The sequence below is a fragment of the Pleurotus ostreatus genome (genome assembly GCF_014466165.1).
Source record: "Pleurotus ostreatus strain PC9 chromosome Unknown scaffold_5, whole genome shotgun sequence".
In the NCBI taxonomy this organism is placed as follows: Eukaryota; Fungi; Basidiomycota; class Agaricomycetes; order Agaricales; family Pleurotaceae; genus Pleurotus; species Pleurotus ostreatus.
Genome location: NW_023503160.1, coordinates 3,038,444 through 3,065,108, shown reverse-complemented (window position 1 = coordinate 3,065,108; position 26,665 = coordinate 3,038,444). Strand labels below are relative to the sequence as shown.

Genomic DNA, 26,665 nt, shown 5'->3' with positions numbered 1-26,665 from the left:
CGTTAGCGCAATCGATAGCCCATCACCGACAGGTTCGACATATAACTCGGTGCTATTCTCATACTGGCCTACCAACTGATGGGTAGTTCTGTGCCTTTCGTTAGTTTAGCTCGTGGCCATGGATTAGCGACGAGCGTTGGACTAGCGCTTTATTAGGACGGCGCTTGTCGGGATAAAGGCTTTCTCACGCCTTTTACTTCTTCGAACAAAACGAGACCGACGCCGCGATTAGCCCGGACGAATACCCTGGATGCATTTGTGAAGACTTGACACTGTCGTACAAGTACACCCAGCCCAACGTAGCGGTGGACTCAGTGACCAATGAGACAAAATGGACTCGCCGCATACGGGACTTGGGTTTCGCTCCCTCGACCTTTTCATTCTCCTCGTTTCCCGACCAACTCTCAGGTACCACCCAGAATTGCCTTGCCTCGCTTCGAAATTGCCGTAGCACCATGCTTTGTAACGGAGGATACCCAGCACCTCTCTCTTGGTCCTGCAATTATTGTCGCTAGGAAATACGGCTCCATCGTGGCTCAAGATCGCGGCTGGGCTTCCAACAACGCACTTTTCTTTATTCGCGACGTTAGTGGCTATCAAAACCCGTGTCAATACATTCGACGGCTCATCAGCTACTGGTAAGGCATCTCCCATCCTTCCTAAGCCAATCGAGGAAGAGTTCGGCTGCCCACAGTGGTGGTTGACAAGGCACGGTTCTGGCGCTTTGAACAGCACCACCGCGCCGTTTCTTTCATTCCGGCAAGCCCGCTCCACTCTTTACGTTTGCGATCTCGCCAAGGGTACGTATGTCGAGGTTCCCACCCCCTACGCCCAAATCCAGTACGTGCACGGAGACGGAAATAGCAAGGTGGCAATGCTTGGACAACCCGTGGATTCTGACGCAGTGCTGACCGAGCTGGTTTTGGACGAGAATGGACGACCAGTTCTTCGTCCGATTGTACATAGGCCCCGACGCTAAGCCGGCATTGGGGTTGCTACCTCGCCCCTCGATCTCGCTGCCTCAGTGGACATCCACGATGCCTATCAATCTGTCCTGAAACTCGATGAAATGGGCTTGCTCGCGCAACTGTCCATGGCGGCTCGGCCGGTGGCTACTCGACACTTCAGATGGCCACCACGCTACCAACGGCATACGCTCCTGGTGCACCTCGATATGGTATATCAGATATGAGGAAACTCGATGAGGTGCTCCATAAATTCGAGTATCACCTTTGTGATCGGTTGATGGGCGGAAAGTATGAAGACATACCTTGTTCCAATCGATAGATGATTCAGTGTGATAGTCATGATGTTTGCCAAACTCGATGTAGACGAGCAGTAGGAAAAATCACCATGTTCAATTTAGTATGCAAAACCTTGTAAGTGTCTGCAAAATAAGTACTGTGATCCGCTCTAAGCTGCACGACTAGTTCCAGGCCCCTTGGGCATAAACCCCAAGGACTTCATTAGTGAGGATTTTGCTGTACTCTTGAACATCGGAAGAAGCATACGCTCTGTCGGTCTGTAGCCGGTTCAAGATCCCGACTAGTTGCTTTTCGATGAAGTCGACGAAAATTAGGTCGATAGGGGAATCAGGAGAGATGTCAGGGGCGCGGGATTGGATGAAATCGGGGACGCGATGGTAGGGAAGAGGGGCGTGCAAAGTGTCATCTCCAGTCCCAGGGCATGACTGGCAGCAGTTTCAGCCGAAGTCAGAAGTATGATATAACCCGATTACTCACATCCTCCGTGACATAACCCAATGTTAGGTTCCCAGCAGCCCGCCGTTCAGGCCCATTCCGTTTATCCATCTCCTCCAACCAGGACTTGAACTTCGCATCAATCTCTCCTTTCGCATAAAGTTCTTTCGCTCGTTCTTCCTCTTCCTCCAGGCTGCGACGATGCTCCTCCCCTACTTGGTTTAAGGAGTTGAGAACCTGGTTGGCAACTGAAAGCTTGACGTTGGGAATATACAACCATCTATCCGCAAAAGGAGAAGCTGAGAGTTGATCATTCTTCGTGAATGGGCCTGAATAGACGTCGAAACGCAAAAGGCCAGAATTAGATATCAAAAGGCGGGGAATGTCTGCCCTTGTGTTGTTGATAGACAGGGCCCCAGGAGTAGCCTGAGGTGTCACTGTTTGGGTCAAGTGAATGCAAGATATTGATGTGAACTTACCTCCTCAATATATAGGGAATGTAGTGAGTTTTCAGAAGGATAGGGCGCTCTGTATTTGCATTAGAAAGGGCACCGTTCAGCACTGCGATCCTTACTGGCTGAGGGTATAATCGCGAGGCGTCGTGCCGAAGAGGAAATCAAGGTTGAAGCGTTGCGCAAGAGCCTTCAAGCCGCGAGTTATTTTCTTTCCCATGTAGGTATCGAATTTAGCCCCAGAACGGCCTGCATGATACTGGTTCCAATGAATAGAAATTCTCGATATGCCAGGGCAGGTCTTACTTCGTACGTGACCCGGTTTGGATCAAGGTAGCGACGACTGAAAGTGGTGTTCTTTTCTTGCTTGATACTTAACTTGGCACCTGTTTGTAGGTTTATGAGTGGTGAACAGGGGACGCGCTCCGATAAGACATACTCATCCACCCTGAATATCTCTCATCAGCATCGGAGGTCTATGAGGCCTAAAGTGTGGTACTTACCAATGGTTTCCATATATCTTCCGCTTTGGATTCCCATGCTATGGCCGTCATATTGAACTGTCATGGAGTAGCGGAGTAAACAACATGAGATGGATGCCGTTTCAAGTGGAAACTTACTGCAGTCCCGGATGTGACTGTGGCCTCCAAATGTCATAATGGGTGTTGTAGGATGAACGGCTCGAATCGCATCAACGACAAGAGGCCCTAGTGTGTCAATGAACATCAGCTTATGGTTCACCCGGTGACAATTTCCCTACAATTGTCCTCTGACACAGGCATATGTCTAGCATTCGAGGTGAGTTGCGTGTGCTTCACTAGCACTAGAGAGATAACTTACCCAACGAGCAAGAAAACGTCGGGTTCCTCCATGATCGCATAACGGAACTATGGCGAAAGGTATATTGGTCGCTTAACACCCGCAGGAAGGGGACGACTTACCCATTTCTCTTTTACCATATCGGAGACTCTCTGCGTGGTGGTGTTTTTGTCGTTTCCAGTGAAATCAAAGAGCACACCAAACGCGGTAATACGGCGTCCTCTGAAAGATTGATACCATTGAGTATTGAATATGTCACCAGGAGATTCTGATAGAACTGACTTCCGTGTCCTGAATTTCGCAAAGCGTTCTGGGGACAAGGTACAACGTTAGTACCTCGAATTTGGGGCAAAAACTAGGCCTACCGCCGACGGGGACACTGATTGGTTTTCCGTGTTTATCAGGTACAGTGATATTTGCGTTGGATGACAAGTATCGCCCCTTGAGCTGAGGGGCGAAGTTGGTGTGCATATCGAGGGTATTAGCGTAAGTGTATAACTCATGGCTGCAACAAGACATGGTCATAAAAGGGCTTCGGGACTGATGTTCAAGAGTGCGACTGACTTGCCAATTGCCATGACATCATATGGCAATTGCATGAGGAATTTCGTAGACTAGAAGTGCACTGTTAGTGAGGCGTAGTACCATAGTACAAGGCTACTTGCGTCGTGGGCGTTAATTCCACCAGGAGGGTGTCCGTCAGTGAGCCCCGTGCCATCATGAATGTCACCAGAATCGACGAGCAGAAGATCAACGTCCTTTTCCTGTGACCTATCAGTCCTATTGAAGGAGACCTCCGTCCAACATGTATGTACTCACCAACGCAATCGTTTTCATGTGAGACACAAATGACGAGAAGTCGCCAAAGTCACCACTTCAGGACATGTGAAAATCAGATCCGAGCTATACACGCCATGACCCAGACTTACCTGTAATTGGGCTCAGGGAACGATGCTTTCTGATGCCCAAGCAACCATCCATGGGTGTCGGTGGTATGAAGAATGTTGATGTCACCCCACTCCAGTGGTCGACTCGGAGAAGTCAGCGGGGACGACGGGAGGGCCCTCTTCCCGTGTTCATGGTCACCGCAGGCATGAACCCCCGAGGATATGCACAACAAAAGAAAACTGAGCAACGGGGCTCTATTTCTGAACATGGTACGGGGATTGGGACGAGGCGATGAACGTCGGTCGACAGGCACAATGTCACGCCGAACTTATATACTTCGCGGGGAGTGCATGTGGAATAGCGTGCTGAGGAACCGAAAGCATGTGTCCGTTTGGCTGCAAACGGGACCGACAATATGATAAGACGATTCTGCGTGCTTCTCGTTAGCTTCAGAAGGAAAGACAGTTGAATACCCCTTGAATATAGTTCTAAAGCTGATGAAATCCGTATTCAAGCCACAGGAGCGGTCCTGGATCCCCCTAGATATTCGCTTCGATCTCGTGTGTATCAAGGCTAAGGCCTACAAGCTGTAGTCTGGCCATGCTTCCAGCAAGCACTAGTACAGCGCAAAGTATTTTTATCATCATCGTGGAATTCAAATGGAGTGCAATCCTGCAGAAGATAATGATTAACCAAAGCTTGGACGGTGATGAGGCCCGTACCATCCTTCTTCAGAAGTCTTCAAGCCTATAAACATCGTAAGCAACCTCCTCGTAGGGGTGTATCTACATACAGTATTTGTAATAAGACAAGCTGGAAGCCAGAATATTATGGCCCACCTCCTTCAATGCCTTGATAGTTTCCTTCATTTCCTCGCCCCGACCTTGATCTTGGACCAGAATCTCAACGCGGTCCTCTTCCACGTACTCGACGCATTCCAAAGACCCGATCGTCGGATTCGCGGAGGAAACAGGCTTGAATTGTCCTGAAGTCTAGCTTCAACTTACTTCGGCCAAACGAGGGAATTGGACGCGAACCAGTCCCCCGCGAGACGAACGCGCATTGCTCGTAATTTCCTATCTTCCCTACATTATTTGGGTATTTGGAGAATAACGCACTCAATAAGCGGGCAGTGTCTTTAGTAGGAGAAAAGAATACAAGTTTGAAGCGATTCATAGATCGGGTCGAAGAACTAAAATAACGGCCCGGGCGCTTCAGAGGCAAACAGGAGTCGATCAGGGGCAACTCGTATGAGTTGCAAGAGTAATCTTGGCTTCGTTCATTATTTCCGACTCAAAGTCGCCTTGGGTTAGCACCTGGGGAACTCTGGAGAGCCTCCATCGGGCTTTTAAGCATCGGGCATTGCCGTCAAATGGCCTTAGTCGTGAGTGGGATATTATAGTACAGATATACAACGAATAATGTTACACTGAAAACCACGGACAATGTGGACTGATGAAGCGGATGGTGAAGCAGACGATGTTTGGCAACAGGTAAACATGCCCGTAGTAATATGATTGGAAGCCTTGGTCGTGTTCGTGATGGTCGTGATGTGAGACTCCGAGAGAGTCGGCCGCCATGAGACAATGACGGATATCAATGAAGAAATAGTGAGGTAGGCGGGGTAATTAAGAGCTAGAGGCAATTCTAGTCAGCATGTACACGGACGACGAATGCAACGTAGGGCAACATACCCACCTCATGATCTTGAGCTTTCCAACGTCAGAGAAGGGGTACCGTGAGGCTGCGATGGCTCCAGCCACCGCCAATGTTAACGTGCCTACTGCAGCGTACAACATTCCTTTCCCCTTCAGCCTGAAGTCTCCGAGTCAGAGTAGTCCGGGTGCTCGTAAATCGCAATTGTAGCGCGCATCGCGATTCACGACTGGTGTACAGTATATACAATGGTCGTCAGCGGGGCGCAAGCGAGAGCAGCTCAGCGGATTTGGAGAGAATGGCAGATGGGTAGCTGAAGAGAGAATACCGAGCTCAACGGTCTATTTGAAGTAACTCGTGGTGTCTTGTTCCGACCCCAACAATGTGGAAAGACGGCAACCGCTTCGTACACGAGTAGTGGTGTGCTTACCTGCACTGTGGGTGCGTTAGCGCAGTACGTGTTCGGGATGATCCCTGAAGACTGAAGGCAAATGGGAAAGGAATAGCGCCCCACGATGTCTTTTATTATTATCCCACGTCGGGCGAGAGACCCAGCGGAGGCGAGCCGGGACCGCTCTCACATGTAACAGCCATATCTCAGTCCAACCGAATTGGTCAAACAATGATGTTGCACAAAACTGTGTGCTTGCAAGTCACTAATCAATATCAGTATTCAGTGGTAGTAGCGAGCTCGCGGGAAACTTACAGGGGCATTGTAGCTATGTAGGAATCGGCCTCGTGTTGTACAAGGCGCATCAACGAGGCACTCCGCAGACGTACCCTTTACGATTGCTTTACGATGGGACCTTTCATTTTTACCTTTCTGATTAGAATGACACTCAAACAGTGCGATGAGACCCGCAGCGTTGGGGCCGTCCTACTTCATATGTTAGATTGCTCCAAACTTCTGGAAAGTCTTGTCGCAATGCCGGCTCCGAAAGTAAAGCTTGCACCGTTGAATAGGGGAGATGATTTCAAGGCACGGAAACGGGAAGATATTCATGTAAAAGAAATAGTAGCTCAAGCAGAGGGAGAGCTTCGAGCTTCGGAATATGGACAGGAGACCGTCCCTAAGTCCATGTGCCCCCCTTCCTCCAGACAGAACATATCTTGGGCCTCAACAGCCGCCATGATCTACTCGATGTAAGATTCACTCCTGCATTACCTACATTTTTACCAGCCCAATTTGGTACGTTCGGGGTAATGAAAATGAAGAGACCTGAACAATAGCGGCGAGTACGATCCCACTAGGCAAAGTACGAGCATATTGGCATCAACAAGACCTTCTGTTGAATACAAACGTCGTCAGGCTCATCGCGCGAAGAGATAATACCCAATTATTGCCACTCCTGGTTGCACCAGCTACGGTGGCGAAGTCCTCGCTAGCAGATGTTCTGAAGGCTTGGCCCGCGCAGGTAGCATCTGGGAACGTGAGCGTCAGCGTCGTGTCGGAGTTGCCAGGATTCATCGCGATGATATTATATGCAGTGGACGTGGAAACTGCCAGCGTTGATTTGTTCGCATCTGAGCCTGTTATTTCATGACGTTGACTTCCAGCTGATTGAAAAGGATGCAATCAATATGATTATTCAACTGATATAGATATGTGCTGCTCACGCTTGACGAAGTTGCCAAAGTGCTTGAAGGTCCAGAAATGTTTTGTGAGGTCTAGGCGGCGAATATTTGTCAGGGACTGCTCTGTCGAGAATGCATCGCTATCACTAACATAATTGAAAGTTGCCATTCCGCGCGTATTGACTGTCATAATATATCAAGCCATCCTGCCCATCGCAGCGGTCAATGAAAGACGATCTCTGCAAATATGGATGGCGAATACTCACGGTCCAGCCAGCAGAATTCGGATTATTGACGCAAGATGGATTGTTGAGAGGGGAACATCCAATTCCTGTTCATCATATGACATGTTCCTGTCCTGATGAACCTGGTCAGAAGAACCGCGACTTACCATTTGATACCAGCGTCCAAAACTATCATCACATATCAGCCTTCTCCAGATACGATTCCAGTATGGTGCAGTGACTTACGTCGTAGTGAGGTTCGTTGGCAACGAGAAAACTCTGAAAAACCATTCCCGAAAACATCAACGCGTTCTTGATCCTAAAGTTCGGGGAGCGTATCAGTACCGTCGCGTATCAAAACTGGGGGGAAGACCCACGTTGGATCATACCCTTGCGACCATCCTCTCCCACTGCCATCCGCGTTTCCCAGGGAGCAACACACCTCCTGCATGAGAGCCCATGATACTCCGGTACCTTTCGTATGGTAGTTGTATGGATCTCACCGACATCCACGTTGTTTTGCCAGGGAATAGACTTCTGACATTGCTGATGTACGAGGCATAGGAATCGTCGGAGGGGAAATCGTACGTGTGATGAACCAAAGCGGCAACCTAGCTTCGCGTTATTTCCACAAAACTACACACGGGAGTAGAGTAGACGGACCTGGTTAATCACCTGAGGCAACCAGGAAGAATACTCGTTCCTAGCATTACCCAAGGAGGACGATTCATCGGCGAGGATTCCAACTGTCCCCTGTAACCCCTTGACACTTAACGCGTTGTATAACTCCCTCACAACTTCGGCACGCCTAGATAGTGCATAGCGTAGATCAATATCATGCCATCTTCAACGGATTGATACATACTGATTAGGCACGACTTCCATCCCTTCTTGTCCGCAGGGAGACGGCCCGAAGCTGCTATCTGGCTCATTCATGGGTGATATGTAGCTAATGTTGATCCCCTGACCCCTGAAGTGGGATAGCACATCCGCGAGGAAGGTCCCATAGGCTGCGCCGCTGCCTTCATAACGAATCGAGTAAACAATCACAAGTTGATCCAATCCCTAGATACGGCACTCACCCGTAACAAATTGACTGTTGCAGCTGGTCTTGCCAGCGGTCATAGGCGCCGGGGCGCTGTTTACAAACGCTGTTAGAGATGGTACTCCACGCTGCGCCGCCGCGTTCAGGAAGTATACTCCTTGCGCGTCTTTGTTCCAATCGTAGACTCCCGGGGCGACATAGAAAGTTTCAGGAGCGCGGACCGGATTCGATACATTCACGCCTTACGTGTGAATGACTTCAGCTTATCTAGCCTGAAATAGCGCGGAGGCCATCTTACCTCCGCCACCGATGTTCCACCTATAGCTCGAGAGTCCAAGACCAGACGCAGAGAAGAGGAGGTCGGATAGGTTTTGCCTTGTAGCTTCCGGAAAGTGAAACAAATCCATAGGCCACCAAGCCCCCGATCCACCTACGCCGCTGAATGTTTGGGCTGGCGTACTGGAGACCGTCGCCCCATTCGTCGGACCGATGAGCAAGGATAGAACAGCTGCGGTGATGCAGGAGTTAGATAAACGCCTACGGGCGGACATGATCAGGTTGTAGGAATAGGGATTATTCTGGTCGAGGGACCGATTTTATAGATGCTGATTCGCTTCCGTCCTTCGCATAACACATGGTGAAGAATTCAAGAAATGCGATGGGACCGTGTGTTTTCCCGTATAAGGTCTCCAACATACGCTGAGCGGATAATTTGCTAGTCGGTGTAGTGATCGCAAGAAGTTGCTGAACCAGCTGACAACACTCAACGGGCCGACCTTGGACAATCTTGAAGTCAAGAAGCGTGATCGTTAGAACGGATTTGCCATACTGATGATGATGCTACTAGCTTGAATTGGTAAAGAATAAATATGGGCCGCGATATTATACAGTGATACTTTTCGAAAGTTGTCATACCGCCATAGTAATGGATACATGTAAAGTGGAACGGGCGTACATATCTCAAGGAGCGGTGAACGTAAGCCTTGATCCATTGGCACGGTCAAGATTTCCTAGCGCTGGCTGATACATCAGGTCTAAATATTGTCTTATCAGCAACTGATGTAACAATATATGGACAGAGTAAGACGTACCGATAGGCGACGTGAAGTTGTGAACCATAGGATTAACATTCCCCACACGTAAATTGTGTTGGGACAGATTGCCCTCCGTCAAACGTATGGCTGATGGATTCATGCTATCCATTTCGACGTCTGGACTCGGGCTCGGTCGGTGGCGATTTGGCCTGAGAGGCGCTACAATCCTCGGTAAGCTAGGAACATCGTCCTCTTCCGTGTATTTCGACATCGAAGACGGCGACATCTGGTTATAGCCGTCTCGCCGCGGATCGACGACGGGCAGCGAAACCGTCTGTTCGGCGTAATTATTTCCGAAGGAGCTCCCGCTGAAACGAGCCTTAGCGTCCTGGTGCGGCGGAGGCAATGAGAGCTGTGATTGAGAGTGTATCCCCGACTCAACCATCCCCGAACTGAGACCGTAGAGTCGTTTCCGCCGTGCTTCCCGAGCGGCTTCGCGTGAAGCAATCTCACCCTCAACAGACCGAGGGAAGAATATCTATTAGGTAGAGGACGAATTAGATGAGAAAGTGCGGGGGACCACATGCACATACGACAAGGGTGATTGCCGAGGAAATGGCACAACCGAAGCCGCCAACCATCATCAAAAAGTCTAAGCAGGCACGCGTCAAATCCACACACACAGGAACGATGAGATACCACATACCAGTGGCAAACATGCTTTCATTTATGTGGTTATGCGGGCGTACGCCATCCACACCCAGAATGAGGAGGGGGACAACGAACAGGAAGCGGAAAATGACGCGTATGGTCTGCGGAGCGATAAATCATAATGATCGGAGACCAAGAAGGATGTCATACATTGAGTTCGTGGAATTTAGTGAGGCGGACAACAGTGGGAGTATCCACACCCTCTTTGCGCTAAAAAGACGTTCAATCATTGCAATCGAGGATGCGGGGCTGAATACATACCAGGTTATCAAGGAATGAAGGGAACGTCCATCTACATGCCAAATCAATATCAGGAGAAGTGGTGGAATGATGCGAGGCTTACAGCACTGGGGTAAACCACAAGGTCAACGAGAGACTTCCGAGGCTACCAGCAAGAGCCGTATAAGCCTCGCACTACGTCTAGTCAGCCAAGGCACCCTGTGCCATGCATGCAATGTTCTTACCTTGAGAGGATCGTGCCTCGTGAATATCGTCACCAGTGGCATGTATGCTATCGCGACCACCGACCCAACCATCCATATTTTGAAGTACAAGGTTCTGAACCAATCCTGTTGGTTCGAACCGGCGTTGATGAGAAAGAGCCAGAAGCAGAGCTCTATTGAGATCCTCAGAATCAAAGAGAAGCGCTTTCAAAACCAATGTCGCGTACCTTCCAGATGCGTGACACTTAGTGGCGGATAGAGCGTCAGCATCCCAACAAGATCGACAGAAGCGAGGGCGTACATCTCACAGGCCCATCCTACCGAGAACAGCAGCGTAAGGGGAAATATCGCCGCTTTCGCAGCAGGCTCCCACAGCTGCCATGGCTTCGGGATGACTGTGATTGAAGGTGAGACCGCGACGAGCAGAGGTGGCTGGGATACGCACTACCAAGCGGCCCAAAGATAACATAGCCCTCTGTGTATTTGATAACAGTGAATCCAATCGCGTAGCCGCCGATCAGCGGTACACTGAGCAAATACGAGTACTGGGATCCGGAATTGAGTAGTAGGAAAGTGGGAGCTGGACGAAGTCGCGTACCGTCATGACACGTTTGAACGCGCCCGAGTTGGGCCCGTTGTTCCATCTAGGAGGACACAGTTCACCACCCAGGTCTTCACGCGGAATTCCTGAGCACTCACTTCAGACATTTGAATCTATCGAAAGACCACAAATGGTAGAGCAGAAACGATCCGAGCTGCGCACGCTATAAGCACACGATCCCGTACAAAGCCAAAATACTCACTAAACAAGCTAGGACGGACCAGACGAGATAGCTAGCAGGAGATGTGTGGGACATGGCGCAGTGGTACAAGTGGGCGAAGACCGAAGGCACCTCAAAGAGGCTAACAGAGCTAAATAAGCTGCCTGGGGTGATCGCCTAGAAACTGTCAAACACTGGTATTCTTGGAAAGCACCAGGTGATGCATTACAGAAGTGGCTGCATATGATATACCATATCCAGGTATTTGGTCCACGATATAAAAATGGTTACGGGCCCTAGCGTAAGCATGTTGCACATGGAACATGATGGCACCCACGAAAGAGCATCAGTTCTGCTCTGGCCGGAAGGAAGTATGACATGTGGCCCATGTCCGGGAAACGGAGGGCCATGTGTTTCATTGGGCGTAGTGGGGAGCCAAGATTGGCTCCTTGAGGGCTCCGACGAGCAAAACCCTCTCCGGTGGCTTTTCTTGGGCGTTTCGAAATTCGGAGTGTTTGGCGACTTGGTCGCCGTCGGAGAGCAAGAGTTGCGACGCAACGCCAGTGCAGTATCACAGTGTGCTTATGTCAATAATTCCCACGGTCAATACCAGTTCCTCGAAATCTTATCTATCACTGCCTCACAACAACGCTCAATGGCTGCGCCAAATGATGAAGAGAAGGAAGATTTGTTGCTGGCGTGTCGATATGGAGACTTGCAAGATGTTCAACAGTTTGTAGCTCAATTCGGAGCAGAAGGTCTGGCTTCTATCCAGGACGACAATGCAAACACCGTCTTGCACATGGCATGCGGCAATGGACACTTGGGTGAGTGCTGCAACCCGCGATCCCCATCTCGGAGAGGTCCGCTGAAATCTAAAAGGCTCTTTCTAGACATACTGCAATATCTGCTCCCCATTGTACCATCATCGCTCATATCCGCGCAGAACACCTCAAAATCAACGCCACTGCACTGGGCCGCTCTGAACGCGCATCTCGAGATCGTCCAGGCCCTAGTCAAATTTGAAGGCGGACCTGGAATCGACTTAATCGACATAAAAAACACTGCCGGTCGTACACCTCTCGGCGAGGCCGAGCTCGCAGGCTGGGATGAGGGCGCAGCATGGCTGGTCAGAATGATGAACCTGGATGCCGGTGATGGGGAGAACAAGGAAGGAGAGGATTCGGAAGCTGGGGGAGCGGAGGACATCGCTGCACAGGATATAGAGGTTGAGATACAGGACGCGGACGGAAAGATCGCACGAATGACTATTGGGGGCAACCAAAGTAGTTAGTGTTAGATTGTGGGCATAGCGCTCAGAAAATTTCTTCACGTCTGATGAGAGTGTATAATAAGACGCTCGCACTGTGCCCGATGCTAAAAAATGACACAGTTCAGGCGATGCGATCACAAACTCCGGAACTATACAAACCTATAGCCAATGCATTTAGTGAGAAGCGCGCCCGAAAATGAGTGCCGATCAACGGTAGAGGGAGGCCCGTGGGTCTTCGAGCCTATCTGCCAATACCTCGTACCGGCCAGGACGAGGGATTCCAACCACATGGAGGACAGTAATAGATGTTACCTGCTTCAACGGAGGTGGTTCGCGTCTAGGTTGTGCACGGTGAAAATATGAATATCATTCGACATTGCTTGAAGGCGTAGTTGCCACCCATCGTCTAGATCGTGAATGTTCTTTGGAATACTCGTTCGATGACTTCGCCGAGGGTAACAGCGGACCACATCAGTTAGTGAATACATCAACATCTAGGACCGTCACGCCCGTGATGTTGGTGGGATGGGCGCATCCGGTCGATGATTTCCTACAGCTGCCGAATGAGGAATAGTGACACCCGAGATCAACGATGGCCACTTACCTGCACAGCGAGTGTACTCGCATCAAGTATCCGCGCGTCTGGGAAAGATCTTTCCTCTGACTGCGACCTTGCCAAAAGTCAACCCCTGCCTTGCCTCAGCCATCTTGATGGTGTGGCTGAGCGCAGCCCACGCGTTCTCCTCCATGGCCTCCCACCTCGCGTGCTGCGCTACCTTCCCTGCTTTCATCGGCTCTGGTTGTGGAGCATTTGGCTTCCAAGGTAGGATCCGCTGCGAGTTGAGTCGCTGCTGCTGCCCAAGAACCAACAACCCTAGATTGCGAGTGATTTGGTGGGGTAACCCTCGCGATACACTCGAGTTGTAAAGGAACGAGAGCGTGTTATCGACTGCGAGAACGGAGAATTAGTGAGATCACGTCGTAACATAAAGATAATGCGCACTCTGTTTATTCCATTCCGTGAACCAGGCCTCCAGTTTTTGCCGGCGAGGTGAACGAGGCTCGCAGGATTGAATTTCTTGTATCACCGCTCCTGCACTTCGAAAAATTGGGCGGTATAAATTTCGTAAATTTCTGGTTGCGCCTCTGTGATGCAAGACGGCTGTAGAACACGCGCGGAGGACCAGCCGGTATACGCTTTTCAGGGAACTTGGAGAATCCATGCGGATATTCAAACCAGCGGAGGGCGCCGGCTGAGCACTAGCGCTGATCTTCGAGAAAGGAACGTCCATCCAACTTCAACGATCTCCACGACAGCCACCAAGGGTATTGTACAAATCAATTCTTTACATACATAAATAAAACCTCTGATACGTTTGATACTTTCAGCCGTGTGGCCATAGATGGACTCACGACCTACATGTGGCGTTAGCTCGCGGTGAAGGCATTCTGATTGCCAGTACTACGTACCTCTGCACACGAACAAGTGTTCCCCGAACGAGAGTGACCCGTACCCGCCGAGCTATATACACGATGCCTGTGTCTTCATCCTCGTCCGGGTGGCATCTTGGAATTTCACCATCTGAGCAGCACGACCCGGAGTCGGAAGTGGTCGGCGACATAGGTGTAACCCATTGACATATCTAGATGCCCTGAGCCTGAGCCAGTTACTCGTCCTTCCTGAACAAGGGGCGCACCTTCCGTGTTACTCGACCTCCTGGGGTAGTGATGTGGAGGGACGGTTTGATAACGGGGGCACAGGCAGCAGCCATTGACGTTTAGAGGTTGGAACTTGGTGATGTGTTAGGACACAATACTAAGCAGTTACTTCCTCAACTCTGGCTTTATGTGGATTTGACACAAACAGGCGTATTCCGCGCGAATACCATGACTGCGGCTTCTTTGACCCCACAAAGGTGAGGATGGCCACTTCACGATCACTTCACGATCATCTCATTGATATTCGATACCCATTTCTAGATATCTATCAATGGTGGAAGAGCACAATGAGTGTCCGGTGGCCTACCAGTTTAACCACAAAAACTATTGTATGGAGGTGTATAAAGTGGACAATTGACAATTGACCACGATTCTTGCAGAACTCCCCACCAGCATGTCTGACAACTCGATCATTGATATCAACGCATCTATGAATGTAGACGAAGACCGAGTGAGTTGTAATTACGTTCAAGCCACCATGCTAGATGCTTAATCTACACACGCAGATCATCATGGCTCCGTCATCGAGCATCGAGGTTCTTCAGATTGATGGACCCGTGAGCAACGCACCCCCACCCAACACCCCGGCCCTTAAGGAACACGAGCACGAAAGCGTGGCTCCAGCAAGTCGTTTCCTCATCTTCAAACCTAGGGTGAGTACTGTAGTTTGACATTTACCTTACCATGCGCACTCTGCATGCTGCATGCCTGCCTCTACTTATGTACGAATGTGATGTTTATTACACTCCACCCTCATCTAGGAATTTTTACCCGCTTTAAATATTTGTACAGACCTCTTTCTACCCGACGACCAGCCCGTAATGGCAGCTCCTCCAAACTCTCCGATTACGAGCCGCTGCGCGAAGTTCGAAGAGGAGGACGAGATGGCGCTTCTGCCTTGGGCCATCCAGCTCAAGGCAGGTGGTCTCGAAGTCGACGAAGAAGCGATACCAGCGGATTATGCTGGCCATTCATCCGTCCCATCGCGGTCTCTGTCGCCCACAACAATTGACTCGTCAGACGATGGTAGTTTCGATTGCACAGAATCATCCGAGAACGTCATCATTTTCGAACGGCCCACATCTACTCGTGTCATCATCCGCCCTCTTGTTCAGCGCCGCGCTTCAGGCTTCCTCGGCCGGCTGAGCCGTTCAAGCACAACGCCTTCCACTCGTCCAGGAACACCTTCAGGCACTCGTCCAAGTTCGCCTCTGGGGTTTACCTTCGGGGGCCTAAACTGCTTCTCGCACTCGGATGCCTTCGAGCGGGAGGTAGACTATCTGGCGGAGCAAGGGGCGAGCGAAATGTCAGGCGCATCGCAGGTACAAGTGCACGTCACGAGGGAAACAAGGATACAAAGGGAGGAACTGTGGAGAGAGGCTATCCAGCAGGTCCTGTATGGTCAGAGCAAAAATTCGCCTCATACACACGGGAACAGCAGAGTTATCGGGCCCTCCTCGATTGACTTGAGTTGCTGTGATGTATGAATGGTTTTTGGTTTTTATTCGCCGTGCCTCTTTCCGCCTCGACTTTTTCATCACTGGTATTCTGGCTAATGTTGTACTATACTTACCACTAGTTTGATGTCGTTCTGCTCATACATCGTTCCTGCCTGTTACAACATTTTACATGTATCACATACTTTGTCGTCAACGTACGTTCATGTTCAGAAATGCCCTTTCAACCTATCGCCGTCCTTCAACTGATAAATTATACTATTATCGACTAGGTATAAGACAACGGAGGTATGCACATCTCGTCTGAACTACAAGCATACACTGCAAACAGACCAACAAACCAACGGACCCGCTCATTAAAGTGAACGAAGGGCAACAAACAGAGCAAAAGGCCATATGTATGTAAGCTCACAGATATACATTTCCACCTATGTTCCCAGAGGAATAAGGATATGTGGGCGGGAGATGGGAGAGATGAGGTTGAGAGATGGGGCTTAGAATAAACAAACGAAGTTGCTGGGGAAGACATTACGTCGCGGCTCCCTCCTATTTTCATCAAGCAGTTCGCCGATCCACCATCCGTCTTCGGGCGTGGCGGTGACGGCGATCACATCGCCCGTTTGGAAATCAAACTCTTCAGGCGTCGTGGCTTGGTAATCATACAGAGCTTTCACTAATAGGGACGCGAAATTAGCTCAAGAGGAGGATATATGGAGAGAAAGAGAACGAACCGTAAAATAAGATGGGGACGTCGGCTGCTGCTAGTGAAGGGCTTGCCTCGTAGAGAGGCGAAGGTTCGGATGGTGGGGGCAAGTTCGACCTCGGCGGCTCAACTGCGGACAACGCACCGGCGGGTCTTCGAGTGCTTCCGTTCTCCCTTTCCCTGTCTACCTCTCTATCCACAACGGATCTCGGTGCCTCCGATAGCATGCCAGTGGGACCTCTCCTCATAGTAGGACTTTCTCGGTCACGCTCTCTTTCCCTCTCCCTGTCCCTTTCAGCCTCTCTTTCCCTCTCCACCTCCCTGTCCCTGTCCCGTTCACGCTCCCGTCCTATCGATCCCTGCGTACGTACGCTCTGAGCATCAGACCGGCTATCATTCAAATCCACACCATTGCGACCATTCGGTGCGTTGATACGATCGAACCCGAGATCAGGTGTAGACCGAGATTGACTTGGTTGCTGAATAGCAGTCGTAGTCGTAGGGGCAGGAGCCGGCGGTTGGGGTGGCAATGGAGGTGGTGATGATTGCGGAGGTGGTTGCTGCGGCGGATATTTCGACGGAGGGGATGCAGTGACAGCGGGTACGTTGGGCGGTGTGAATACGGGAGCAGCAGGGAGTGGATCAGACGGTTCAGGATTCCCTTTCGCGCGGTGCGAAACTCGCTCGAATGGTTGGTGGGATACCGGACTTGTACCATTTACGCCGTTGGATTGACCTGGCGCGTCTTGTGGTACGCTTCCAGTGCCGTATTCTTGAACAAAGTTCTCTATGTCCTTTTCGACTTCGAATGCGTCCAGAGCGACTCGAATCTTCTCACATGACTGTCAAGAACAATGTGGCGCAGTGGCGGATGTGAGTTGGAGATTCGTGGCACCATGGCTCAAAATTGGGTGGGGTATACGTACCTGGTCATCTGAGACACAGAGTGTCGAAACGGCGTTCGCGTATGCCCATATATTCTCCCTCATGAAATCTAGTCTCTCCTCCTCCAAATCCTGACAGCGATCGCAGTGGTCCTTCCACTCTTGTTCCCATCGCGGTAAAATTTCGCTCAGAGCTCTCACAAAGCCGGCGTAATCCTTCTCGTTAGCCTGAACCGTCTGCTGAGCTCTTGTGAGCCGCGCCTGCAACTTATCGACGTCTCTTGGGCTCGTCGCCGGGTCCGCACGCTGGGCGTTGAGCGATTGAGTAAAGGCATTGATGCGCGCAACATCACTCTCGAATTTCTCTCGTGATTTGTTAACATAAGCTTCATGTGTGATTTTGGATTTGAATCGCTTCTCGATAGGGACTTGGAACGTTGACTTGTGCAGCGACTGCTTCGTCGAAAAGGCAGCGACTTGAACCTCGATTTCGTTCCGAATTTGATGTGCAAGAGCAAGATGGTATCCCGCTTGGTTGTCGGTCTCTGCCCGCAACGTATCAAGCGCAGCGCGCATCTCCCTGAACGAAGTATCAGTTGTCGAGCACCCCCATTGGATAAACCATCGCTACGCACCCAATCTCATCCTTTCCGAGCGTCGTTTTCGCTAAGCTGGCCAGTCGCGTTGCATACTCCTCCTCTATGAGAGACCTGAATAGGGAAGAAGCTGAAGTTATCCCCATCGCAGAGCTGCGAGTTACGTACCTCTGCTTCCAGAAGTTCCTCAGCTCATCCATAGTGCGTGCGGCACCTCTCATCCTAGCGAGCAGCACATTCACCCCAGCATCCCCCTGGCCCCAGAACGCATTGCAGAAGTCCCTCGACTTGTTCCCGTTAAACAGATCAGTGTTCGGCGACTTGCCCGTCGCATATCTGGATAGCGAAGTAACAGAAGGCTGACGTCTTGCCATGGCCTCCCACAGACAGGGAGTATCGGTATGGGTTACTTGCAAAGAACTCTGCAGATGATGGTGAAACGATTTGAGACCAATTCAGGGACACTGTTTCCATCTCATTTATTTGTTGTGTGCATGTGCATCGGCTTGTCGCGGCGAAACTGATGATTGGTCCCCTTTCGTCCCACCAAGCAAGCTAGAATCCTGATTTCTGTGACGTTCATTTTTCATTTTCATCACCGGAAACCTGATGCACAGATGCACATGTCACTGCCTGGACATCGCCTCGATTATCATTGACACATCAATGGTTTTATGATCATGAAATCGTGGGAAATTATATATGACTGTGGGAAATATATCTACTTCAATGATTGTCTCAAGTCAAGCTCTCGAATTTCAAGATTTCAAGGTTCATTCCTTTCCACCATGTGGTCAGTGTGCTCTGCCGTATATCGCAGTCGAAATCACACAATTTGACGCATCGAAGCAAGCACATTCTAAACGCCCAGGTCTCCATACGAGCTCCGTGCTGCAAGCAATGGTACGATTGCGCAGAATGTCACGCTGAAAACCAGTCGCATAACCTGCGCAAGGCGACCGAAATGGTGTTTATGTGCAAGAAGTGCAAGAAGGCGTTCCGAAAGGACATGTCCAATTACGAGGAGAGTGATGAATTCTGTCCTCATTGTGATAATCATTATGTGCGTTGATCGAATCAGCCATGCTTCAGATGCCCATGTTGCGTGTCGCGTGTATATAGGTTATCGAGGCCAAAACGCCGCAAGCTGTCCTCGGAGTGGAAGGCGAAGATGCCAGAGTTGACGCAAGGTAGCTCATCAATGTCCCATCTGGCCATCTTCTGACCATTTCTGGATGGTAGGATGATAAAGGATGACCGTGTCAAGCCAGTCCAACATGCTCGTTCTGCATTCCTCATAGACGACGACGACCTCGCAGATCGTATAGGATGATCGTGCGTGGTGCGACTACTCTGTTTTTGCTACGTTTCAGTGCTTTCAATTCGAGTAACTTGCCCGGAATATCGTCTGCTATGGTGTAAGATCCAACGGGAAATTGGTGTTGACTCTTCCGTTTGCCTAACGCCGTTGTTCGGTTTCAACGGGCTTAGTTCCCCTGCTCAATGTCGTTTGGAGTTTCGTCCGGTCTTCGACGATCAATTCCCAAGCTGTAACTCACAGAGATGAGACGACACGCATACTGATTGCACGGTTTGCTATCGCCGTTGACGTTTAATCTGAAGCTAAACTATTGCCTGTAGGACACGCAGCAACCGTGACCACACGAGTAGTACTGCTGACAGCTTTGGTTGCCGATGATCGCAATCGCTCATCATTCCTCAGCCTCCGGTTCCTCGTTGTTCAGCTGCGCTGCGCTAAAGCCTAGGATGTCGAGGACATGGATGAAAACCAATGACGAGCGACGGCCCTTGCTAGCGAGTTATGATGCAAGGAGCTGGACGGTATGTGGGTAGTTGCGATGAGTGGGATCATCAATCATCAATCAGTGTTGATTGCTATCCCATGAACAGGGGTCGTCTGACCAGCCTGTTACTCATCGCAGTATGGTCTGAACGTTAAACTAACGCTCAGCGAAATGCCGAGGAACTTGGAAGGTCATCGATTTCCACGAATACGAAGGCAATATACACCGTTCTGCACCTCCCGAACTAGAAGTGAAGTACGGAATGCTTCTAAGTTTCAGCAGGCGCGGCGACTGTAAAATGGATTGCGAAGCTGCTATTGACGCCGTCTTCGGACAATACCACAACCGAGTATGCTTCGACAAAGGCTCTCAGCGCGAACGTCGCATCTTGTCAACTTATGAATGCTGGTTAGGTAAGTCTCAACTGAACAAGGTGCCGCTCTGATAAGGTGTGCACAGAATTGCGTTGCGTGAAGCCGGAGTTATCATCATAATTAACCCATTACCTGTCGGTAGGAACTGCTCTCCGCCGGACAGTGTCTGGTTGGCTGAATTGCTCCGATACTCGTCATACTTACCATTCGCAGCATGGGCTAAACGTTAAACAAACGCTCAGTGACATGTCAACTCCGTGCTTCGAAAATTATTTCCCACTAACGCGGTTCCATGATTAGAATACTGAGCAAGCTGTATATACCGCGCTCACCATCTCTTGGACTAAAACTGAAGTGCAGAATATCGAATGCTTCCAGGTTCTCATTGGGACGGTAGCTATAGTATGGATCGCGAAGCTGCCTGATTGGCGATGGCGTCTTGCCGTTACCGATGGTTTCTAGATCGACGATATCTCTCAGCGCTCTACAGTTGCTCTACAGACTGTTTATTCACTACACTACCAAGGTCCCGATGATTGACGCTCATAGTGCAAGTGCGTGGTGTGGTGTGTACATATCTGCATTGAACTCATTAATCATCACACCATCGTCTCACTAAGGTGAGATTGACTCTGTTAACTCCATCTACGGCGGTGATACTCATCCGTTCCAATAGAATCGAAGCACGAGAGGCGCTACTATCTACAGGTGTTTCTTGTGCACCGACCTGGGGTGTTTTCGTCCGAACCGTCAATCGAGACGCCAGCCAACCGAACCGTACTGACACTCGCCACGCCAATCGTAGTTGGGGGGTCTAAACATTAAACGTTAAACGCTCGAAGGACGTGTTCCACGCATACGAACCCACGGTTAGAACACTAAGAAAGTCGTCTACACGGCCCTTGCAACTCTTGTACTAGACTAAAGGCAAGCTGAAGCACCGAATGCTTCTAGGTTCTAGTAGGAACGCTGGCTGTATTGTTGATGGTGAAGCTACTCGACTGGGCGGTCTGACGGTGGAATATAGCTACCGTTGTGTGCTTCGACGGCGTCTCTCAGCACGACGGATGGACGAAGATTGTTGCCATTCAGCCGCGCCGAGATACGTATCCTAACGCTCATATGTCATGAATCTATGGAACGTGGCCATGGCTCTGATGAGGTGTGTGGATCATCATGGGGCTGATGGGGTGTCGATGAGAACTCCTCGAGTACTCATCACTAATCATTGCCCCCTATCGTATTTGTAGGACTTGCATACGGGCGTACGACAGCGTGAGGCACACTTGGGACTCCCAGCCGACGGAATCGCACTGGCACAGACTGCGTGCGTCATACCACCCGCAGTATGGGGCTAAACGCCTGACGAAGTTTCGACGAAGGACATGTTCCACCAATGCGAATCCGATTAGACAAGCCGTGTATGCCACGCAGCTCTTGGATTAGCACTGAAGCTTCTAGTAGGCACGGTGGTTATAGTATGGAATGCGAAGCTAATGAGCTAGAGCCGTCTGGCGGGGTGGTACAGCTACCGATGCATAATCGACATCAAGTCTCTCAGCGCTACCGCGACGCTCCCACTCCGCTGCTGCACACACGCTGGGACCGGGTCTGCTCCCAAAGATGCGTATCTTAACGCTCATGTGCACCGGTCGGGTGGCTCCAGCGTCAAATAGGCTGCGCCATGCCTCCACGTCCCCCCGCGTAGTTTTGCCTTCAATGGTTGTAGTGTTATTTCCGTGATAGGGGGTTGTATGTAGCAAATACACGTGTACCTGCCTGGAGGCAAGAAGCAACCCTTGTTCTAGGCTTCTCTGTGGTTTCAGTGCCGTTTCGAATTCACTCCCATGAACTCACTCCCATTTGGCTCTGTCATAACAGCCAATTTGAAATCGAGGTCATCTGGATGGCAAGCACTCGACACGCGAATCGCGGACGGGAAGATCATCGCAGGCGCCGAGGGGCGCAGTAGTCGCGTGGAATGATTGGCGCGCAACAGCTCTTGTCTAAATAGAACTTCGACGGATTGTGGGTCCCCCGACATTTGGCGACCTTTTATTATATATACGACGCCCCCGCCCATCCATTGTCTGTTTCCTTTGTATCTCTTGTTTCCTGGCGACAGGCTTCGGTTACGCTGCTACGCGCAAGACAAGCTCGCATTTGACGCGTCGCCCGGTCCCCATCGTCCTGGCTTAAATATGCATGCATCTGCATAGCCTTCTTCCTCATCATATCCAGGATCAAGGCCCATCATTGTACGCCCTTCAGCCGCATTGCTTCTTGTATTTCATCGAGGACCACCTCCGTTGTCCTTCACTTCACGCCCCAGGATTGTTTCTCCACGTAACGATCAGTGAACAAGATGCTTTCCGACAGTTCAGACGACTTGCTTCGCCGCGGCGGGCTTGCTCTGGAACCCTACACATCCCCCTTCTTCAATCCACACATTCGCGGCGGCAACGCCATTCCCCTTGCTGCCTTCTCCGCCCAGCCGAACACTCTCGGGCTCGTCGCAGAAGATGACGGCGCGCCCATTCTAGGCGTGCCAGTATTCCGAGACGACTTCTTCCACCCCCACAGCTCAACGAAGCAGATCGGCGATTACGAGTACGCTACGGGCTGGGTCAAGAAGCCCTCTGGCGAAATTGTATATGTCGACACTGGTGTTATCAAGGAGATAATAGATGAAGAGGACGACAGTGCGAGTGTCTCTGGGTCGACTATGCCTCTTCCAGCAGATATTCCAGCACCCCCTCGACCAGATCCGCGATCAAGAACACTTCAACTGCTCCCAGATGATGATTGGTATCCCCGACCGCACATGGTACGCGCCCTGGAATCGCCATTGTTGTCGTGTACCACGTCTGGGGTAAATGAGGACGATGATTCGACGTTAAGCGATTTTGGGATATACGCGTTCCACAACGCCGGACCTCACATCCCCCTCTCGCCGTCCTCGCCCCGCACTAGCTCGACCGACCAATCTCCCTCGAAGCCACGACTCCCTGATCCGACATTATCACCAGTTAGCCATGCCGCAGCATCTCCGCCGTTGGTATCATCAACATGGGCACCATCAGTGATCCCCGAATGGCAGATCCTGGTTTCGCAGAACTTGGAGATGCTGCATTGCGCAGCGGTCGAGGTGGCGGCTTTCCAGCAGGTACGCGATATTGATATTCAGGCTATGTTTCCGCGATCTGACCGCTGTTATGTGTATAGGGAATTGAGGGACAGGGTAGTGATTTCCACCTGCTCGACTGTGTCCATATGTGCCAGCGCGTCAAGGCCGCCATCGTTTCGACAACCAGTAGCCTGAAGGGGATATACTCGAATACGAATAATAAGTGTATAGATCAGCTCCTCTCGCTGCAAAGGTACATACACCCCAGCTCACCCTTGTTCCTAAATGTATGCTTACTAACTCGATCTTGTCCCCTCATTAGAACCGTCACCCGCCTACGCGACTTGGTCCACCACCTCCAGCCCCTGCGGCTCGACGACAAGCTCTCCCTCTCTATCTCGAAGTTGGAGGACCACGAGCGCAAGCTGCTGAACCTCGCCGCGAAACTCCAGTGCACGAAACGCCAACGTGTACGCCATGCGCACGGCCAGACCGCGCAGGCTCACGTGGAGTTTCATCAGCTGCGCGCGTCGGGCGGCACCAGGGCAACGATGGACAACAATAAACGCATTCCCCGTGTTACGAGACGCCCGTCGATGACTGGACAAGGGCTCTGAGGTCGATTCGGATTTGCAAGTTATGAGAAACAAGACGCAAGAAACAGGGTCTCGCCCGTGAATAAGATAACGATATTGATATTATTATGAACACCTAGCCGCGCAGGCATTCCTCCACTCGGACTCGTCGGCCATTCTACAACATTTCGCATTCCTATTCGTATTCGTATCATGCAACCTCCGACAAAGACTCCAGAGTAATCTACGAACGACATTCGCCTTCCTTCGGTATTCAACCCACTACTGTACGACCACACACCCATAATGAGCCGCATACTGCCTTCCCATTCATTTATCATACAATCACCCAATCATTGCACGTATTTTTCCCAGACATGGACTGCATTCGCTTCTCTCTTCCTCGTAATATCCGGCATCCCCATCACATCGTCTGTACACCGAACACCGAAAATTCTGTAATCTACTATACCGCCTTGGGACTTCGCGTGTAAACTTATGTATATTGTGTAGCCACGAATCATTGCCTCGCACTCTCCCATGTACCCCTCCATTCTCCATTTCTCGCTCGCATTTCTCCCATCCCATCCCATGTACATCTCCATCCCCGCCACGACCTCGACCTCCCGTCCATCAGTTACGTTACATACTTGCATTTGTCGACGAGCTTCTCGTACGCACGAGGCGCTCAATATAAACTAAATATGTCCTTATGCAACCGTCTGTCCCAACTCTCGGCCCCAGAGCGACTTTCGCGTGTTTCTGAAACGCGAACCGCGATAAAGCCTTGTAAGTAGTAATTGTAGATTTGTTGCACAGAGATTATGAGGCGCTTGGGTATAAAACCCTGGTAGCCAGGGTCCAGCGCGACAAGGTACATACGCCACATTTCCCCTTGGTGGTACAGCGTCGGCCTTTTAACGACCCCACCGTCCACGTCCATCGGCCTCACGACCTCTTACGACCCCGCAAGCACTTCACGATCCTACGAACACACGACTATGCTATATCACCACACCTGATACCTGATTTACGCTGGCGAATACCCATGAATAATATGAATTTGAACATACACACGATGTTTGCACACGGACTTAACGAACACTACACGCGTTTTCCACATCAGCAGAACCCCTTTCCAGCGATATCGACGCCACCGCTGAACGATTATCTTACGTCGAGTGGGTTTGTGTCGCCAGGGGTGGGGGCAGCAGAGGGGTCTGTGGCGTCGGGGGACCGGGATATGGGCCAGGTCGCGCAGGAGATACGCGGGTTGGTTCAGTCGGCGGTGCAGTGCACCGAGCGGATGACAACGGTGAGCGCGTCGTTCATTCATTCATCGTACATCTGATCTCATTGAGCGCGTACGGCTTCTGCGTTTGTGCGTTCGTAGAAGTTCAACGGAATATCGTTTATGCGGACAGATATGTGGCGAGAGGTCTCCGAATTATGCTGGTCTCTGCGCCACTGCCTACGCGCCCCGCCTGAAATACGGCATTCGTACCTACCGCCCGTAGGATCGACGTGGTCGACGCGTCGGGCATCATTGGTAGTGTCTTTGAAAAGGTGACTACCCATTCCTTCGACGCGTTTTCCCACTCGCTTTATCATATTGTGCTGATTATCATCCCTCGAAGTAATTTACAACGCTATATCAGGCTCTCCGAGCATCTCGCAACGAAGCCTCTGCGAATTGACAAATTCCGGCATCAGCTTTCGAAACTCTCTGCATACCACGCCAAGTTCTCGTACCTCTTTAGTCGAATAAAGGTGCGTTGCCCGATCTGCTCGCCCTTGTATTGAGCGTGACGCTGATTCCTGAACCCACATGTAACTGTACGCGTATGTGTATTGGTCTTTGTATTATGGCAGGCTTCGTCAGACAAGATGCGGCTGATGCAGCTGCGCGATGTCTACCAGGAGGCATGTCGCATGCTGCGGGATCAGCTTGAAGAAGAGAGGAAGAGGCGCCGTGAAGCACAAGCACATTTCGTTCTCAAGGCTTCGCAGTGTGTAGATTCTAACCATGTGCATAGGTACTGCTTCGGAAATGAACCATAATCTCTGTTATGAGCCTATGCATTTGAAGCATCCGGTTCTGGGGGTATGCTGACTGCTTTCTCCTCCCTCCAAGACTTGGAGACTCGTTCCTCGATTCCGCTCTGTGTGCACATGTCCTTCGAGTGCTTAGAACCATACCGCAATTGGCTTGACAAGTGCCAACGCAATTCGGTCTGCCAGATTGCAAATTGATCACCCATACAGCATCAAGCCCAAAGCCCACATCCTCAGACAGCGGCCCAACCTTACAAACGTGATAGAGTAATACATTGGTGATTTCAGCCGCCACATCAACGCCAATCGGGTCCTTGAATGCGAGCAATGGTTGATTCTGTCTTCCCATTGGTCGGAGTGTCGTTCGCCGCTGTTGCCATATGCCTTCCGTGACCTCTATCTTTTGCAGCGTAGCCGAATAATGAAGATGCGAGCATGCATCGAGCAATGATAGCTAATGATAGCATAGGATACGCAGTTGCAGTGATCGACGTCCAAAGGGGTAGGCTGTAGTGTAGCTGCCGCGAGGTCTTTAGTAGTAATTTTGATAGGGATAGCATCAGTTCCCAATGCACATTCACCGAAGCTAACGACAATATCTGGCAGCATGAGCTATCAGTAGTTGCATACCGGGGACCTGTCGTACTATATCAGTATAAACTACAATTTTCTTGTTGAGAGTAGTACGAGGATGGGTCTGTGTATCTTAGCGTAGATTATTTCAGGGATGCCCCTGTATGTAAGAGGCGCCTTCCACGTGATGGCTTCCCCAAATCATTTGACGGAGTT

The 26,665-nt window shown here is 50.6% G+C and overlaps 11 protein-coding genes across 11 annotated transcripts; 5 read left to right on the top strand and 6 right to left on the bottom strand.

The window, feature by feature from the left end:
• Positions 1-1,426: 1,426 nt before the first annotated feature.
• PC9H_008128 (uncharacterized protein) lies at positions 1,427-4,127 on the bottom strand (the record flags this gene model as incomplete). Its single annotated transcript, XM_036777648.1, has 17 exons — positions 1,427-1,690; positions 1,743-2,126; positions 2,180-2,228; positions 2,275-2,411; positions 2,459-2,538; positions 2,592-2,600; positions 2,656-2,712; positions 2,773-2,859; positions 2,913-2,938; positions 2,993-3,039; positions 3,094-3,193; positions 3,254-3,281; positions 3,337-3,476; positions 3,536-3,585; positions 3,625-3,735; positions 3,791-3,845; positions 3,901-4,127. The coding sequence occupies 17 exons, from the start codon at positions 4,125-4,127 to the stop codon at positions 1,427-1,429; spliced, it is 1,851 nt and encodes a 616-aa protein (XP_036631268.1).
• A 463-nt stretch (positions 4,128-4,590) lies between these two features.
• PC9H_008127 (uncharacterized protein) lies at positions 4,591-5,035 on the bottom strand (the record flags this gene model as incomplete). Its single annotated transcript, XM_036777647.1, has 3 exons — positions 4,591-4,644; positions 4,699-4,844; positions 4,897-5,035. The coding sequence occupies 3 exons, from the start codon at positions 5,033-5,035 to the stop codon at positions 4,591-4,593; spliced, it is 339 nt and encodes a 112-aa protein (XP_036631267.1).
• A 1,645-nt stretch (positions 5,036-6,680) lies between these two features.
• PC9H_008126 (uncharacterized protein) lies at positions 6,681-8,910 on the bottom strand (the record flags this gene model as incomplete). Its single annotated transcript, XM_036777646.1, has 13 exons — positions 6,681-6,762; positions 6,817-7,072; positions 7,133-7,183; positions 7,242-7,296; positions 7,357-7,421; positions 7,482-7,503; positions 7,561-7,633; positions 7,692-7,759; positions 7,818-7,925; positions 7,978-8,122; positions 8,180-8,336; positions 8,397-8,600; positions 8,658-8,910. 13 exons carry the CDS (start codon positions 8,908-8,910, stop codon positions 6,681-6,683), a joined length of 1,539 nt encoding a protein of 512 aa, XP_036631266.1.
• A 409-nt stretch (positions 8,911-9,319) lies between these two features.
• On the bottom strand, positions 9,320-11,404 carry PC9H_008125 (uncharacterized protein; the record flags this gene model as incomplete). The annotated part of the gene is made up of 13 exons (XM_036777645.1): positions 9,320-9,393; positions 9,451-9,931; positions 9,987-10,045; positions 10,100-10,205; positions 10,255-10,314; positions 10,366-10,396; positions 10,448-10,518; positions 10,569-10,720; positions 10,775-10,942; positions 10,993-11,092; positions 11,146-11,191; positions 11,247-11,302; positions 11,351-11,404. 13 exons carry the CDS (start codon positions 11,402-11,404, stop codon positions 9,320-9,322), a joined length of 1,458 nt encoding a protein of 485 aa, XP_036631265.1.
• Positions 11,405-11,963: 559 nt separating this feature from the next.
• PC9H_008124 (uncharacterized protein) lies at positions 11,964-12,602 on the top strand (the record flags this gene model as incomplete). The annotated part of the gene is made up of 2 exons (XM_036777644.1): positions 11,964-12,135; positions 12,202-12,602. 2 exons carry the CDS (start codon positions 11,964-11,966, stop codon positions 12,600-12,602), a joined length of 573 nt encoding a protein of 190 aa, XP_036631264.1.
• A 605-nt stretch (positions 12,603-13,207) lies between these two features.
• On the bottom strand, positions 13,208-14,353 carry PC9H_008123 (uncharacterized protein; the record flags this gene model as incomplete). Its single annotated transcript, XM_036777643.1, has 3 exons — positions 13,208-13,530; positions 13,585-13,852; positions 14,279-14,353. 3 exons carry the CDS (start codon positions 14,351-14,353, stop codon positions 13,208-13,210), a joined length of 666 nt encoding a protein of 221 aa, XP_036631263.1.
• Positions 14,354-14,694: 341 nt separating this feature from the next.
• Positions 14,695-15,787, top strand: PC9H_008122 (uncharacterized protein; the record flags this gene model as incomplete). The annotated part of the gene is made up of 3 exons (XM_036777642.1): positions 14,695-14,751; positions 14,807-14,953; positions 15,062-15,787. 3 exons carry the CDS (start codon positions 14,695-14,697, stop codon positions 15,785-15,787), a joined length of 930 nt encoding a protein of 309 aa, XP_036631262.1.
• A 464-nt stretch (positions 15,788-16,251) lies between these two features.
• PC9H_008121 (uncharacterized protein) lies at positions 16,252-18,314 on the bottom strand (the record flags this gene model as incomplete). Its single annotated transcript, XM_036777641.1, has 6 exons — positions 16,252-16,430; positions 16,489-16,640; positions 16,923-17,302; positions 17,387-17,924; positions 17,980-18,054; positions 18,109-18,314. The coding sequence occupies 6 exons, from the start codon at positions 18,312-18,314 to the stop codon at positions 16,252-16,254; spliced, it is 1,530 nt and encodes a 509-aa protein (XP_036631261.1).
• A 590-nt stretch (positions 18,315-18,904) lies between these two features.
• PC9H_008120 (uncharacterized protein) lies at positions 18,905-19,273 on the top strand (the record flags this gene model as incomplete). The annotated part of the gene is made up of 3 exons (XM_036777640.1): positions 18,905-19,003; positions 19,063-19,130; positions 19,183-19,273. 3 exons carry the CDS (start codon positions 18,905-18,907, stop codon positions 19,271-19,273), a joined length of 258 nt encoding a protein of 85 aa, XP_036631260.1.
• Positions 19,274-22,484: 3,211 nt separating this feature from the next.
• On the top strand, positions 22,485-23,863 carry PC9H_008119 (uncharacterized protein; the record flags this gene model as incomplete). The annotated part of the gene is made up of 3 exons (XM_036777639.1): positions 22,485-23,285; positions 23,345-23,499; positions 23,569-23,863. The coding sequence occupies 3 exons, from the start codon at positions 22,485-22,487 to the stop codon at positions 23,861-23,863; spliced, it is 1,251 nt and encodes a 416-aa protein (XP_036631259.1).
• A 1,006-nt stretch (positions 23,864-24,869) lies between these two features.
• Positions 24,870-26,147, top strand: PC9H_008118 (uncharacterized protein; the record flags this gene model as incomplete). The annotated part of the gene is made up of 5 exons (XM_036777638.1): positions 24,870-25,136; positions 25,215-25,387; positions 25,480-25,591; positions 25,694-25,830; positions 26,087-26,147. 5 exons carry the CDS (start codon positions 24,870-24,872, stop codon positions 26,145-26,147), a joined length of 750 nt encoding a protein of 249 aa, XP_036631258.1.
• Between the last annotated feature and the right edge of the window lie 518 nt (positions 26,148-26,665).